Raw genomic sequence first — 15,369 nt, 5'->3', positions numbered from 1 at the left:
AAACAGTTATCATGAAATATTAAATGACTGCATTAGAAAATATTGATATTATTAATGATTATTAAATTGCCTATATTAAAGCTCTGTCCGTGGGCTTTGAGGATTTCACCGTTTTGCCCTGGTTAAAGCTGTGAAATGCAGGTGGTAGTAGCGTCGGCAGAAACAAAACCGACATCTGTCAGCCGGCGCTGGCGCGCAATGCATGCTGGGAAAAATGAAAGCCGTGCGCCAGTGGTGTCCGGCCAGCGCCGCAAAGGTTTCTGGGACGAGCGCTCAGCGACTCGGCTCGGACGTGGTAGGAAAACTCCATATTTACCAGTCGCCGTACATTAACCGCTGGACGCTGTGCTGCCGCGCGGAGCGCCACGCAATGGATCGCGCTGAGTTGTAAACAACGCCGTCGTTTCTTCCCGCGGATTTCCCGTTCGCTCACCTTCGGCAGCGCGTTATTAAATCAAGTGCCACAAATTGAGTGCGCGATTGCGAAATTCGGGCGCGCATCGCATGCAACAAAATACCAATATCTACCACACAAAATAAAAAAAACGGATCGCGAAGAGTGCGCGCGAGTATACACAGTGATCGTGTGCCACTTTGTTAATGAATGTGTGCTATTACATCAACGATAAAGTAACGATTGTATTGTGAATGTGTGTCGTTACGTCGTCGTCGTCGCGTTCACCGATCGGTGCGATTTATCGAGAGATTTCGAGATTTGTCGGATTCGTATTCGACCTCTTAAATTGTATCCAATACGATTAGGAAAGTGTCGTGGACAGAGAGTCATTGCTCCTTTGTTTTTCACCAAACAAGTGCAGTGCGTTCGTTTGTTGATTTGTTGATTGGTCCAATTCGACAGCGAAACATCTGACAAACGCGTGTTTCCCTTTCGAACACGAACATAATTAATCTAAACCTGCGTGAACATTCTTGTGATGGTAATAATCACATGCGGAAAACGTTGTGAACAACATAACCAGACATGCAGGTTAGTAAACACGATCAACTTTAATATTTATCTACTGTAAAATCATTTTCTGATCAGAAATTCATAGACGAAATTTTTATTGCTTTATTGCCGTCGTAAATCTCACAGCTACTGCTTTGTAAGCATTATTATTTAGTCAATTGCATGCAAATCTTGTTTATTGATGATAATCGATGTGCTTGAAGTTGACCACAAATTATTCCCACACAGCTTTTGGTTTTGGCGTGTTACAAATCCTAATAAAACGATAATAGTTGTGAATTTTGCTGAATTTCGGCATTGTACAATGTTTGTTTGTTGATGACGGCGTGGATGATGAGCACAATGCGTTGCATTGTCCGAGACGGCGACCTTCAGCGATAAAATGTTATTTATGGCGCGCATTTACATCTTACACGCGTGTTTCGCACACGAAATGCCAATTATTACAGGAACACATCGCACGAATGTTCAATTTCGTATGTTGTGTTGTGTCCAATAAGTAAAATAAAATTCCAGTTGGATTGAAGCAGCTGTTCGGTTATTTTTTTTTTTTTGACTTAAACTATTTTTAAAGCTATTATACACTTTTATTCTTATTTTTAGACGTGTCTAATTCTGTCTGTGTGTTGTATTCTAGGTGTTTTGGAAATTAAAAACGGGCTCGATTGGTGAGCCGATGATATGCAGGCATTATGGCCGGGAAGCCTGAATTGTCGGCGGCCCCCGGTGTCCAGAATGTCGTCGTCTACGTCTCCAATGATAACTTCGCGCAAGCGTACACAGTGAACCATCACGGTAACCATGCGCCATCACCGCAACAACACCAACATCACGCGCCGGATAACCTACACGTGGGTTATGCGCCGCAAGCTCAGCCGAAGATCTACGCTGAAAAGTTGTTACAACAACAACAGCAGCAACAACTCCACCAACAGCAGCAGGCAGCTCAACAACTGCATCACCAACAGCAGCAATTGCAAGCGCAGATACAACAGCAGCAGTTGTTGGAGTCGCAGTTTAATCACCAAGCACCTACATCAGGCGGTTATTTTACCAATCAAGCTGTGATAACACATCAGAACGGGTATGCGCATCCCGTCTACGACGGCAACAAAGACAAAGACGTGAGTGTGATTAAAGATGAGTACTCGACACCGTCAACGGGTGGATATGTTGTGCTTGGCGGCGGTGCCACCGCTGGTAGTAGTAATGGTGATGCAGGTCTGCAAAGATCTTGCGATTCGGTGCGTTCGGACGCGGCTGAGTCAAGCTGTAGCAGTCTATCATCAGCAGAGGACGTGCTTATTATACCGAACAATCTCAGCGGCAGCGAGACCGCCAACGTGCTCGTATACGACGGGGTCGCGGGCGACGCGAGTGGTGTTAATGTGCGACACGGTGTTGTGGTCGCGGTTGGTGGTGGCGGCGGCGGCGGCGGCAGCAGCAGTGCAGTCGCGGTCAGTGGTGGTGCGCCGATAATCGCCCCCGCGCAACACCAGCAGGTGCCGGCGAGTATTCCAGTGCCACACGGGTGGAAACGCCTCATTACCAATGGCGTTGTCATCTATATAAGGTAAATTTTAGGCTTTTATTCTATTCAGAAGACTATTTTCAGCTTACAGATAAAAAACTGAGCATAAAGAGATGCAAAGATGCAAAACGGGTCACGTAGGCATCCGAAAAAAGCACAAAAGTCTTTTGCAACGGTAATAATCACTAGGGTTTTGTTACAATTGAACCTTTTTTCCGAAAGTCAAGTTTAAAGAATGCGGGTGATGTCGTAAAGCGGTGCGAAAAGTACGAAGGCGGAGGTCATAAATTGCGTTCGAATTTTGAAGGATTTATGAGGCGTACCACGTCGGTATGCGAGGAGACAAACACCAAACAGCTGCTTTCGAAACCCATCCGGGGTGCACTTTCTTCAAGGTTTCATTTCAAGTCGCTTTAAATATATAACAAGCATGTTCCACTTAGAAAAAAAAAAGTTTTAGTTAAAGAAGGAGACGAGGCGTAACTGGAAATTGAAGCATTTAGGGGTATTTTATCGTGGTAATTTAATAACTGAAGCAATTTCATCTTTATTATCATTATTTACGCGATAAAATCCTCAAATCTGCAGTTGCAGCAATACCTTTGCAATAACGCAACTGTAATGGTAGCCCAAACCCATTGTCGAGCCCCTCTTACTGGAATAAATCCCCTGGCACGGCGGCACTTAAATATAATGCGATTCAATCAGCAGAGGAAAATTCCACATCTCGCACTTTGCACACGCGAAAAATCTTTTATTTTTATCTCTTCGTGGATAAATCGCATTGCATCCGATTGCAACTTAATTACAAATCAAATTTTTTCTGTTCATACTTACGCAAACGTGTCTCTAATTAACGTAATCTCATTTAAGTCATATAAAGCAATCTATGACTATTTAGAATGTTACCTAAATGTTAAATCGAATCGGTAGTTGGTTGAAACAAATTAAGTCTAGTCTTCTCCTTGTTTTACCTGTGGATGTGTCGACATTTGTCTGACCACCAGCGATACTCTTTACCATGGTATCGGTGAAAGTTAAAATTTTCATTCGTTTTGAAGTCGTTAAATGTTAAACGTTGCGCGCACGCACACTGTGATCACAGATCGCTTCGTTTGGCTGGATTGTTTATGCGCCTAACTATCTGTTGATGTCGAGTAGTTCGTCACGCGGACACATGTTCAAGCCGAAGATGTGAAATTCAATTAGAAAGTGGTGTCCCGTCGAGACTTGTGAAATCTGCTGTCTGTATGGGTACAAGAGTGAACTTTTGTTTCGATTTATTTATTGAAATTAAAAGTCAAACGAGACGAATTTTAATTTTAACGTTGAAAGTTTTTTTTGATGCATTTAATTACAGTTTAAAGTTTAAATTATTATTATTTTTCTTTGAATTGATATTCGCTACAGTTTTATTTTTATTTTCATATGAAATTTATGTGAATCATTAATTTTATCTGCGGTTTTGAATTGAATAAAAATTAATCAATAAAAAACCGCAGTTATGATAAAGATTAAAGATTAAACATGACATATTGGTTGTGTTTGGTTTGGTTTGGTTTGGGAATTTCCGAGAAGATTACATCATTATAAAAATAACAATGTGTGTTATTCCAACGAATTTAATTTCCCAATTGGACGCAAAAAGGCATCGAAAAGTTTAAATTAAATTTACGTTCGCTGAAAACTTCGTGTAATTCGTTCAAATCGCTGAAAACGCGTTAAAACACATCGAAAACTTTTATTCCCATTCTCTTTTCTTGATTGCGTGTGGAAAATAGGCGTGGGCGTAATTAATCAACAACGCAACCATTTTGAGTCGGAATTAAGATAAAAAGCTATATTTTATATTTTATGTGTTGTAATACGTGCGGTGTTTTATGCATTTATTCACTCTTTGTCATTTGAGCCACCTTGTTGCTTTACTACAACTACAACTACGAGTATATCTATCAAGGAGTGCGCTTTATAAATATTGTCACGAGCATCAGATGCGCGTGAACTTCATAAAACTCTCTTTTTCTCGCCGTGTGTTTATGGAAATGTTGTTAATGAACATGAACATCAATGTTGCGGCGCCTTAACGATGTAATCAAACCGTGTGCGCACGTGAATGCAACGTTGCATTATGTTTTATGTTTTGTGTGTGCGGTTTATTACGGCGCGACATGCAAAGAGACAACGAGAGATAAAAATATCCCGATGGAGAATATTAATGAAAAAGTGTTTTTAAACTTTTACTCTGGGGAGTTATAATGTGTCCTAAAATTTTACGCCTTGAAATTAATTAATTAACACGAATTACAATTTGCATTAATTAAAATTCATTTGAAATGTTTTCCAAGACGCGGTGTAAATTCATTTCCAAGCTACACACATTGTGAGTTGTTGTTTTGTATGCGCCACAGGGAGAAAAATTCGAACGACACGAGACTAGATCGCGCGATGTGTCCTTTTAAGGAAATGCGAGCGAGCGTTTCAATTCAATCCGTTTCAATCCAATCGGATGCGACGCGCGGCGACGCGAAATAAACAACATATCAACAAGCAAGTGACTGACGCGCACACAAAGCCAAAGACGAACAAAGAACTGCGAACAAGACATCTGCAATCTGCACTTGTCTTCGATAATATAAAAATGAAGCCAAAAATGTGTTAGTAAGCGCATAACTCAACAACGCCTAGAACAATTTGGCCAATTCTTATTTTAAAATGTTCGTTTAAGTCCAAGGATGGTTTTTACAGCGAGAAAAATTCGAATAATTGACGGGAAAACCCTAAAGCAGTCCTTTTCTATAGGATAAAAGTTGACATTGAGATTCAATCGTAGTTATAGTTAAATAGTTGAATCCGAGATGGCGCGCTGAAGTGCATTATTAGCAATTCTTTAAATAATTAATTTCTTTAAAATAAAATTGCGAATCTTTTTGATAGAATTGACACATAGGTACTATGCCTAGAACAAGAGAGTATAAACAAATTACATTTTTTTATTAAGCACTACCGGGACGAATTCACAAGCAAAAGCAAGTTTTTTTAATAATAATAGCGTATTTATTAAAACATTAATTTTTTACATCACACACACACATACAAACACACTTTCTTTGTATATTTGCCTCTACATCATGCTCGAAATTCATTGACTTTTGGTGTACCACCACCGAAGAGTTTTTCCTTGATGAGACAATTCTCGTGTAGCAGTTCACAATTGCGCCGAAATCGGCGGCAGCTTTCACGCAGCGCGTCTTTGAAATTCTCAATATGCACCAGGCGGCTGACATGGACGACGGGATCATCGGCGGTGCCGGCGCGCTCACAGGCGCGCTCCACTTCGCGCGATCGCTCCACCAGCTTGCGAAGGTCTGAGATTATGTGCAGCACTTCTTCGGGTATGGGTTTGACGATTTGTATTATATAGTTGAGGAAGCGCTGGTCCACGGATTGCACCACTCGCGTGCTGAAATAGTTGAGAATGTCCCAGAGACATTCGATGATTTTGTGCACGTCCTCGACGAAGAGTGATGTGAAGTCTTTTTGCGTTTTCCACGCGTATGTTTTCTTGTTGCGTTTGCTCATTATTTTATCTGGCGTGTGTAAGGCTATGGTGGTATTTAGTACACTTTCATGGCTTGGTTTTTGCGTGTGTATGTGTGTGTATGTTGGTTAATTTTGGATTTTAAATTTTATCTTCTGGATTTTGGACTGTGAATTTTGACATGTTGTGTTTGACACATAGTGAAATTTGTTCAATTTTGACATTTTGGGTAAGACATTATTGATTTTTTATGTCGAAAATAATGAACAGTTTTTTTAGTTTTTGCAAAAAAAAAATTGGTAAATTCAAAATGTATTTTTGAATTTCATAAAAAAATATTTTGTTGTTAGTTTTTATGATATATATTAATTTTAGTTTCGTTTTTAGTTGATTTAACATTCAGTTTTCAGTTTTTTATCGAAATTTTTTCTTTTTCTGATTTTTAGAATTTTTCCAATGTTTCCACAGTTATTCTGTTATTCTGGGCGTAAAATCCAAGACATTATTTCTCATTATTGTTAAATTACTTGCTACCAAACTGAATGATCCAAAATTGAGTCATAACCATCCACTTTATTTGTCATTCCCAAAAAGTCTGACTCATATTTGTCGCCGGCAGACGCAATTTGCGACCGCAAAACATTTATTCGGATTCATTCGAACTTGGGCACTGTGCTGCGCGCTTCTTCGAAGACGGTGCAGCGCAGAATGTAAACAGATGTTATTTTCCTTGCGGTTTGCGCGCCGCGATGTGTTTGGACGTGCACCGCATAAATTCATCACCGCCGCCGTCGCGAATCCCATTGCAACTGGTCCTTCCAACTGGAATGTTAATAACCCATTTGAAATGTTAAACTCCTCCAATAAAGTGCAAGATAAATAAAACATTCGCGGATATCAAGCGAAGCGTCGCACGAAAATAAAGAAATAAAAAAAGAATTCAAGGCGTTTCTCTGACTTATTAGAGTTTTACGATGGTGTTTCCATCCACTTCACACTCGGCATTCATAATAAGTTATTAATAAGTTAAACTGTGCGAATACTTCTTGAAAACTGCATGAGAAAAAGAAAAAAGAAGAAAAAAATAAAAGAATTTTTGTGTGCACACAAAGTATTTGGTTCTCATAAATTATCTCTGAATGTTTGCATGTCAATATGTTGGTTTATGAAAAGGGGAAAAGGGTAAAAGCTGTCGAAAAGTTGAATACGTATCGCTTGGTAACACGTTGCGTGCACATGACTCAAGCACATTTTTTTCGCCTTCCGATTTTGCGCTACACTTTTGGTCAAGATAAAAAATGAAAAAGCTGGTGTAGAAGGCCTAGAATGCCTTTCAAATGCATGCGCTTGGGTTTCGTGTGTCCGAAAAGCACGAAACGTGTGGAATAAAAAACTTTGTCGAGGGTGAAATGTTAGAAAATCAGCCGAAAGCGATTGTTTAGTTGATATGAAAAAAAAAACTCTTGGGTATGGAAAACGGAAAAGTCACCCTTCTAAAATATACAGGGTGTTAATATTATTTTATTTTTCTTTATAAATAAAATTAGTTAAAAAAAAGTTTTGTTTTCTACTTAAATTATTTTCTATAAGTAAGTTTATTATAGAATGCGTACAATCAGTAGTTGTTATTTTTACTTGATAATTAAAAGGAGGAAATTGTGTAATATCATAATAGCTTCCTATTTTTACTGGCTATACTCATGGTTGGCCGAGCGGCGTATTAAGTTATCGCTAAATAAGGAGAATGTACTCCACGTATTAACATTGCATGCCGTGGGCGATAAAAACGGAAAAGGGTTGTTGTTATCGTGTTACTCGCGATTACATGTCTAACATATCTCTTAGTGAAAACATATCCCCAACCTGCACATACTGAATGTTTTTAGAAAACAAAAAACAATAAAAATCATAATTTTATTTAAATTTAAATTTAAAACGTGATTAATAAATTTATGAAAAAGGGTAATATAGGTGAATTTGGTTTAAAATATTTTCTTTTCATTACGTGTACTCGGTTTACATCTACGTTAACTCCAACCCCAAATGAGCTCGGTAGCACTTTTACGTTTTCAACCACGTCGCGGCTGTGTGAAATGAAGCCGGTGCACGCGCGCGTGTGCTTTACTTCCGGACTTGTTTGCTGCCGCTTCAAAAGAAAACTTCAACCAGCCCCTAATGCATGCATGCAACGCGGAACACGACCGCGGCCGGGCCAGCCGGTAGGGCGGCGGCATCGTCGACGGAAAACAGTTGCACTTTCAGTTGGGAGACGTGACGCGGCAAGCTTATCAAGATAAGAGCTCTGGATGCATGAAGGGGAAAAATGCATATAATGACTTTTTCCACAAAGGCGCACAAAAACATTCTCGAAAAATAAAAAAATAATTTTATGGATAATTTTAAGAAGATGGGTGTATTTCAGAGGCGTTAAACCCTTTAAAATTTACAACTGTGTTTGCAGGCTTGTTTCACACATCCGCATTGTCGGTGCCGGTGCCGTGGCGCGTTTGTCCGTTAACACTGTTGACATCGCAAACAATAGCGACACTTCGTGCGTCTCCTCGTCTCCTCTCTGCTCGTGTCGCGGTCACGAGGCGTCTATTAATACCCTAACGCTATTAATACTTCTTGTTAACGCCGTTAGCGCGGGTATTGTTAGTTGCGCTCGTGCACGACTTCACAACTCCTACAAACTTCAAGTTTTCCATGCTAACCACATTAGCGCCTAGAGTTTCGTGCGCCTACGAGAGATTACCATCGACAGCGGGGTGCACAACCCTTAGGAAATTTAAATATTTTGAATTCATGAAATTAATTTGATTGAAATAATAATTTATGCGTTGAAATTATTATCCTTGACTTTGATGTATAACAATTACTGATGCGTTTCGTTTTGTTTTGCTTGGTCAGCAAGTTAAAAATAAAAATTAAAAAAAATGCGCAAGATCGCACAGGAACACACACAACACAAACGCAACCACCTGCCGTTTAATAGCCGGTGTGTAATTATTCAAATAATCGTCGGGTGAGCGTCTCACCGCCCGACATCCGCTCATTGCTCGTACATGTTGGTACTAGTATTTGACCATCAACAACATCAACAAAAACAACAACAAAAAACGCGTTGTGAGTGTATTTTTATCCATTGTGGCTGTTATTACCTTCTTAAGGACTTGCCAAGTGACGATCAAGGTTCATGGATAATTTTTTCTTCATTTTTTTCTTGTTCTTGATGTGTTAGTACGGACCTGCGCGATGTTTTACTTGAAAAACTCGTACATCAACCCAATCGTAATTTACACGTTTATCGAGGTCGTTTTCTTGATTTTTATTCATCGTGTCGTCGTGTATTTTACGCTGCTTTTTTTTTACGTTTACGTTTACTTCTGCTCTTCCTGCGATATCGGTATGAATAAACTGGTTAAGCTCTGCGGCAGTGGTTCTTTTTTCATGTTTAATAATGACTTTAATCGACTCGAATAATGCGACGCGTTCTCGCGGCGCGAGTCGATGTGGAATTATTTATAGCACGAAATTAATTTTTGTGAAGAAAAGGGGGTCACCTTTGTGATTTATTTCTGTCGTCGCGCGGCATGATTATATTTTGCTGATTTCGGTTTGCTGGTGGTGCTCGTTTCCGCGACGACCTCTGGGTGAGTGGAAATAATACGGCCAAGGTTCTTAAGGTGCTCAACAACATATTGACAAAATAACAAAGCGAGCGCACACAATTAATGTTCACTGAGAGACGACAAAGGACGATTTTCGTGCGACACGAAAACGAAATCGAGTGGAATGGCAAAACGCGCGCGCGCTTGTTTGCTCATTATGTTATTAATAATGTGTTGGGTAAATAAAATATACAGAGAAACGAGTCAAGGACGAGTGCCAGCCGCAGAGGAAGCGCGAGTTGTTTACTCGAGTTTTATATAAATTGCGCCATGAAAAGAATTCCAACTGATTTTAATATTTTATTAATTGCTAGGCTGGAAAACAAAAATTAGGTTAGATTTACAGAATAATGAATACATTGAAAATCTTAAGAAAAATAAATGTGAAATTTGAAAAGAAAAACAATTCATAATTTACAAGATAAAATGTTATTTTTCATCAACAAAATAATTTTGCAAAAATATAGCTGTTGCCCGCGATTTCGTCTCGGTAGTGTTTAATAAAAATGTAATTCGATTTTACTCTCCTGTTCTAGACCTCGTGTGTCAATTCTCTCAATAAGATTCGCACTTTTATTTTAAAGAAATTAATTATATAAAGAATTTCTAATAATGCAATTCAGCGCGCCATCTCGGATTCAACTATTTAACTATAACTATGATTGAATCTCAATGCCAACTTTTATCCTACAGAAAAATGCTGTCTTTAGGGTTTTCCCGGCATTTATTCGTATTTTTCCCGCCGTAAAAACCATCTTTGGACTTTAACGAACATTTTAAAATAATAATTGGCCAAATTGGTCTAAGCGTTGTTGAGTTATGCGCATACCAACAGATTTTGCGATTTATTTTTATATTATAGATAATCCATTTCAATATTATTGAAAACATTTTGTTGTTGGCCAGTTGGAAATAAAATTGAGAGGATTGTTTTTTTGCTGCGATGGCTGTAAGTGATGAAGACTACAATAGTCTGCAAGACGACAAAAAGCTCCGATAACAAAACTGGCGCTTAAGTGAAATAGAACCGAGGATGAGGACGCTACCAGCGTGAGCAGTTGTTTTTCCACTCGCGCACAGACTGAAAACATCAACAGATATCGCCCAGAGAATAACAGAGTCGCAGAGCATCGTGTGGCGCACACGATCGCAGATTGTAAACGCCATTCCCGTGCACAGCGGATGCTGGATCCGAAGATGAAAAAAACACTACCACCAGCAGCAGCATCAGCATCAGCAGCAGGAAAACGCGTCGCAAGCATCTCCCGCCGCGAGGGGAGTTCGAGTTTATAAATTCATGAAGCGGCGTATCAACACGAGTTTCGCCTGCAAACTGCAATCCCTTGGTTTGTTGATAGCTCTCTTCTGTCGCGCGACCCCCGCTACGCGGAGCAAATGGCAAACAAGTGGAACAGGAAGAACATCAGCGCTAATGCACGAGAGTTGTTGCCTTATCCGACGTTAGGGACAACCGCCGCCACCAGTAACTAGTGTTTTCCACCCTTCCAGCCTTTGGAAGCGCCCGGAGGCGGGTGGAGCACCGTGCGATACGTAAACAAACACATTCGGGGTTTACCCCTGTTGGATTTCAATCAGGAGCAAAACCAAGGGAAGAAAAACAAGCTATCAAGGATTGATTTATAGCTTACCATTATTATCATCAATTTGGTTGTAGGACATAATATCAATTGATATTTTGAAACACTCGGTGTAATTTCCAGTGATTTTTTTCAGTGTGTGTGTGTGTAATTTACTCCATGGCGAACTTTTTTTTTATTTCAGGCACAAGTGCCGTGGCTGTATTATAGTTTCAAGTGGATTATTCATCGCGTGCAAACACCCCGAACAAGCGCGTCTAGTTAGGTCTTTCGGCACCCTCTTGCATCCCGCCGGCGCTAATGATTAATTGATTGCCTTGTTTTAATCCGCCGCGAGCGAATTTCTTTCATGCCTCGAATTTGATATAATGATCAACATCGAGCCATGACTAATGCTCCTAAATCCCTAAATTTATTAATTTACAACCTCCCCTAGTAAAATACGTAGTAAATGTCTCGTTAGTGGTTAATGACTTTACCACAATGCACAGACAGACAGTAAATTGAATCATTACACACATCTTATTAACTAATGTGATTTAATTAAGGCGCTTTGTACACCCACAGCGAAAAGTGCAAGCCGTGCGCAAATTGGCAATTAGTCGTTATTAATTATCACAGAGTGGTGGTGCTTATGAATGCATGATGATGATGGTTACGTAAAGCTGCGCAGCGTCGATCGACATGCTAACGATTTATGACCACTATCACATCTCACTGAGATGGGCCGAAATCTTCTTAACCTGCACGTTGCACTCAGGGGATGCTTTGGTCACAGTGTATTCTACTCTAGTCAATTATGCAGGGCAAGGGCGTGCGGTCGGTCTGATAGCGCGCCAGCACAATATTGACATATGTTAATCGATTCAATTAGTTGGTTTAATGGCGGACATGTGTTTAATTAGCCTTCGTTAATTAACAAGCGGGCAGTAGCTGCACAATGGGCGTTTCGAATACAATAGATCATGAAAATCGAAAATTCATTACCAATCACAAACAAAACAATCGGTGTTTGATAAATAAATAAATAAATAAATTCCAACATTCAAGGCGAAATCAATCAATTTATTGATGTCGTCGACAATAGTGAAACATAGTGTTTAATACTCATGCGTTTATTTTTTGCGTGTGTATGTTTTATTGTGTGATGATGGTGGACTATTTAGTATTTATGATGTAGAATGCAATAAAACGAAATCCGCTAATGGTATTATTATGACATGTGATGTGTGTGTGTTACTGCGCACATAGCAGGGCGTAGAAAAAATTATAATCGCGAAAACAAACATGACATATTGTTATTTTCGTTCCGGCGGAGTGATTATTGAGTGAATGAGAATGAGAATGAGAAACTCGATGGAGACGGCCGTGACCGCTCAAAGTCATACGGAATTAAAAATAGATGTGAGAAAATCCAACATTGAATTTTATTTGTTTATCCAGAATAATATAAGTAGATATTATCGGCGAGTTATAGAACCTATTATGATTCATTTACTTGACTCTAGATGGCGTTTTATTGTTTTTGTTTGAATTGAAATAAATAAATGAATAAAACACTCAGATAATGAATCGTTGGATCAAGCGATGCGTGAAAATCGCTGGTATTAATGAAGCGTAAACGCCGTTGGTCGTAAACTGACATTTTCGCATTCGCATTAGCGCTAAACACAAAACAAGCGGCGCGAGCACGAGCACGAGTACCAGAGACAATTATAAATTACAATTCGCGTTTGCGGGGTGCGCGCATGGTGCGGGGTTAATGCGGCCTGAAAAGGCCGCGGGCGCTTTTCACCTTTACGCCCACCCTTCTTGCCGCGCTGTATTAATTCCAGCCTGCATTAATCTAATTCTAAATTTAGCTGCCCTAAGCGAGCACTAATTCAACCCTAAACAACGATTTATACAAATGCAAACACATTTAGTCGTGAATAATTTGTTTTTTTAGAAAATTCAAGCGAAAAACGAATTTTGTGCGCCAACAAGATTGAATCATTCCGATTGGTTCGAATCACGTTTGCTACTACGGAGGAATATTAAAGAAAATGCGAAAAATCCGGCGCGCCGGCAAATCGATTTCTAAGTAGTGCGCTAGTCGGCCGCCACGAAATTGCTACGAAAACGAATGGGATTGGAATAAAACGGGAGCGGCGAGACGGTGGCGTGGGTTGGAAAGTAGTGGGGGGTTGTGATATGCCTCCTAGCGTCGGCGGCAGCTTTATGACCCAATTTTTTTCAAACCAATCGATTTATCGGCTTAAGCGGAATCTGAAACAACAAAAATTATATTTTTCGTATTTCGAGCGTGTTATTAAGCGCATGTTTACATTCTTAGCTCGACTGTACTTTTATTTGCACTGTGGCACTTGTATTACTACACATACAAGCTGAGTGTAAGTACTTTCTGCTATTTGCTCACTTCTCGACGAACGCCACTACTTTATTTTACGTTGGTGAATGCAGTAGTGTAATGGTTACAGTCTCGATAATGTTATACTCGGTTTTCTTGGCGACTACATTCGACCATCTTACAGTTTGTACATTACCTCACCCTACGCCGCACGTTTTCCATTTTCCATGGCTTTCCGCTCTAACAATTCCATTTCGTCGCGCGCGCGCCGGAACCATTTTCAATACGTCCGCAAAACTATTTTTCCTTGCCGGCGCTGCGCTGCGGAGCTTATTATATTCACTTCTCTGCGCATTGCGAAGCTTTCCAAACTCATTCCTGAATAAAATATCATCCACAATACGACACAACACTCGCAATTTTCGATTGCGATATGGCGACTCATGGAAACTATTTTCGATGCTGTTTACTTTATTTCGCCGCGTCTAAACGTAGGTTTAAATCAATAAAGATATAAAATGGAAAATCGTGCTGCTTCAACGACTTGGAACGACGCTCACTTCGGCATGTTTCCAATATTGCGCGTCGGAAAGTTTAATTTAATTCGGCGCAATGAATGAACGTGACTGGGTCATAAAAAATGATGACATTCGGCGTGTTTTATTAATAGTTTTTCAGTGCTTATCCTTGCTCAATGATAAATTGATTTCCAAACGATTTTAATCTCAAATTTTAAATTATTTTAGTTTAAAAATTGTATTATTTGATTAAATCGGATGTTTTATGGTAGATGGCGCATGAAAATTACGATGCAAATAATATATGACGCTGTAAACTTCCATAACTTAAGATCCAGTAACGCAGAAAATGTAATGCAACATTACACATTTAATGTGCGTACGAGACACGTTAAATTCGCTCCAAACGCGCGGGTTTATTGCGTTTCGCGCATTACAATGTTGTTACACTCAAATGATCAAAATGTAAGCAGACATTTCAGTCGAGATGCATTGCATTTAATTTGATCGGATTTTCTATTTATACAAATTGCTGTGATTTCCTGCGCTTCGAAGTCTTTACGTCGGCTATTACGTTATATTTTTTTTTTCAAGTCTGATTGAGCATTGAAGGCTCGGCGATGCGCGCAGGAAATCTGATCCGACGAGAGTCGTCTTATAATCGAATATAAAACGCAATCAAACGCATAAACGTCGCGCCCTGCATGGGATTAAGATAGCATCTTAATTGAAATCTCTGCGTGCATGTTACGTCTCGTTAAATAAAGCTAAATTAAGTCACAGTGGTGACATTCAACTGAAGTTGTAGATATAAATTTTCGGTTGAATGTCACCTCAAAGCTTTAGGGTTTTAAGACAAGTTTTTTCTTTTTAGTTTTTGTTTTGTTTTGTGTACAGCGTGCCTAAAACGCGTGGAAATCGCCGAGCGAGAGTTTAACTCTAATAACCGCCGGCGTTTTGCATAAACGCACTGCACGCATTTGTGCGTATTCGTGTTCGCGGTGCGTTTTATTGATGAAGTCATTGCCAATTATACGGAACGCTAAACATCGACGATGCTGCTCGCACAAACACGCATACCCCGGGTGGATTAATGACGTCGCAAATACAATAACAAAATGCGTGTCTCGCGCCGGCGAGAAAATAAAACCTAATCGGCATTTAGATTACAATGGCGCGTCTATAAAATACAC

General features: G+C 39.7%; 1 protein-coding gene across 1 annotated transcript in view; it reads left to right on the top strand.

Annotated features, from left to right (window-relative positions):
- Positions 1 to 225: 225 nt before the first annotated feature.
- The window catches only part of LOC135801431 (transcription factor SPT20 homolog), a 46,380-nt gene continuing 31,236 nt past the window's right edge, over positions 226 to 15,369 (top strand). Inside the window, exons 1-2 of the mRNA XM_065314925.1 lie at positions 226 to 988; positions 1,608 to 2,543. Of these exons, the coding sequence (XP_065170997.1) occupies positions 1,663 to 2,543 (881 nt within the window). The 5' untranslated portion in view covers positions 226 to 988; positions 1,608 to 1,662. The remainder of the gene's footprint in view (positions 989 to 1,607; positions 2,544 to 15,369) is intronic.

The sequence above is a fragment of the Atheta coriaria genome, unplaced genomic scaffold (genome assembly GCF_025399875.1).
Source record: "Atheta coriaria isolate IRGN ID8LTWV9N9 unplaced genomic scaffold, Caltech_Dcor_3.1 hic_scaffold_10_pilon, whole genome shotgun sequence".
Classification (NCBI taxonomy): domain Eukaryota; kingdom Metazoa; phylum Arthropoda; class Insecta; order Coleoptera; family Staphylinidae; genus Dalotia; species Dalotia coriaria.
This window is presented reverse-complemented; position numbering and strand designations above follow the sequence as displayed.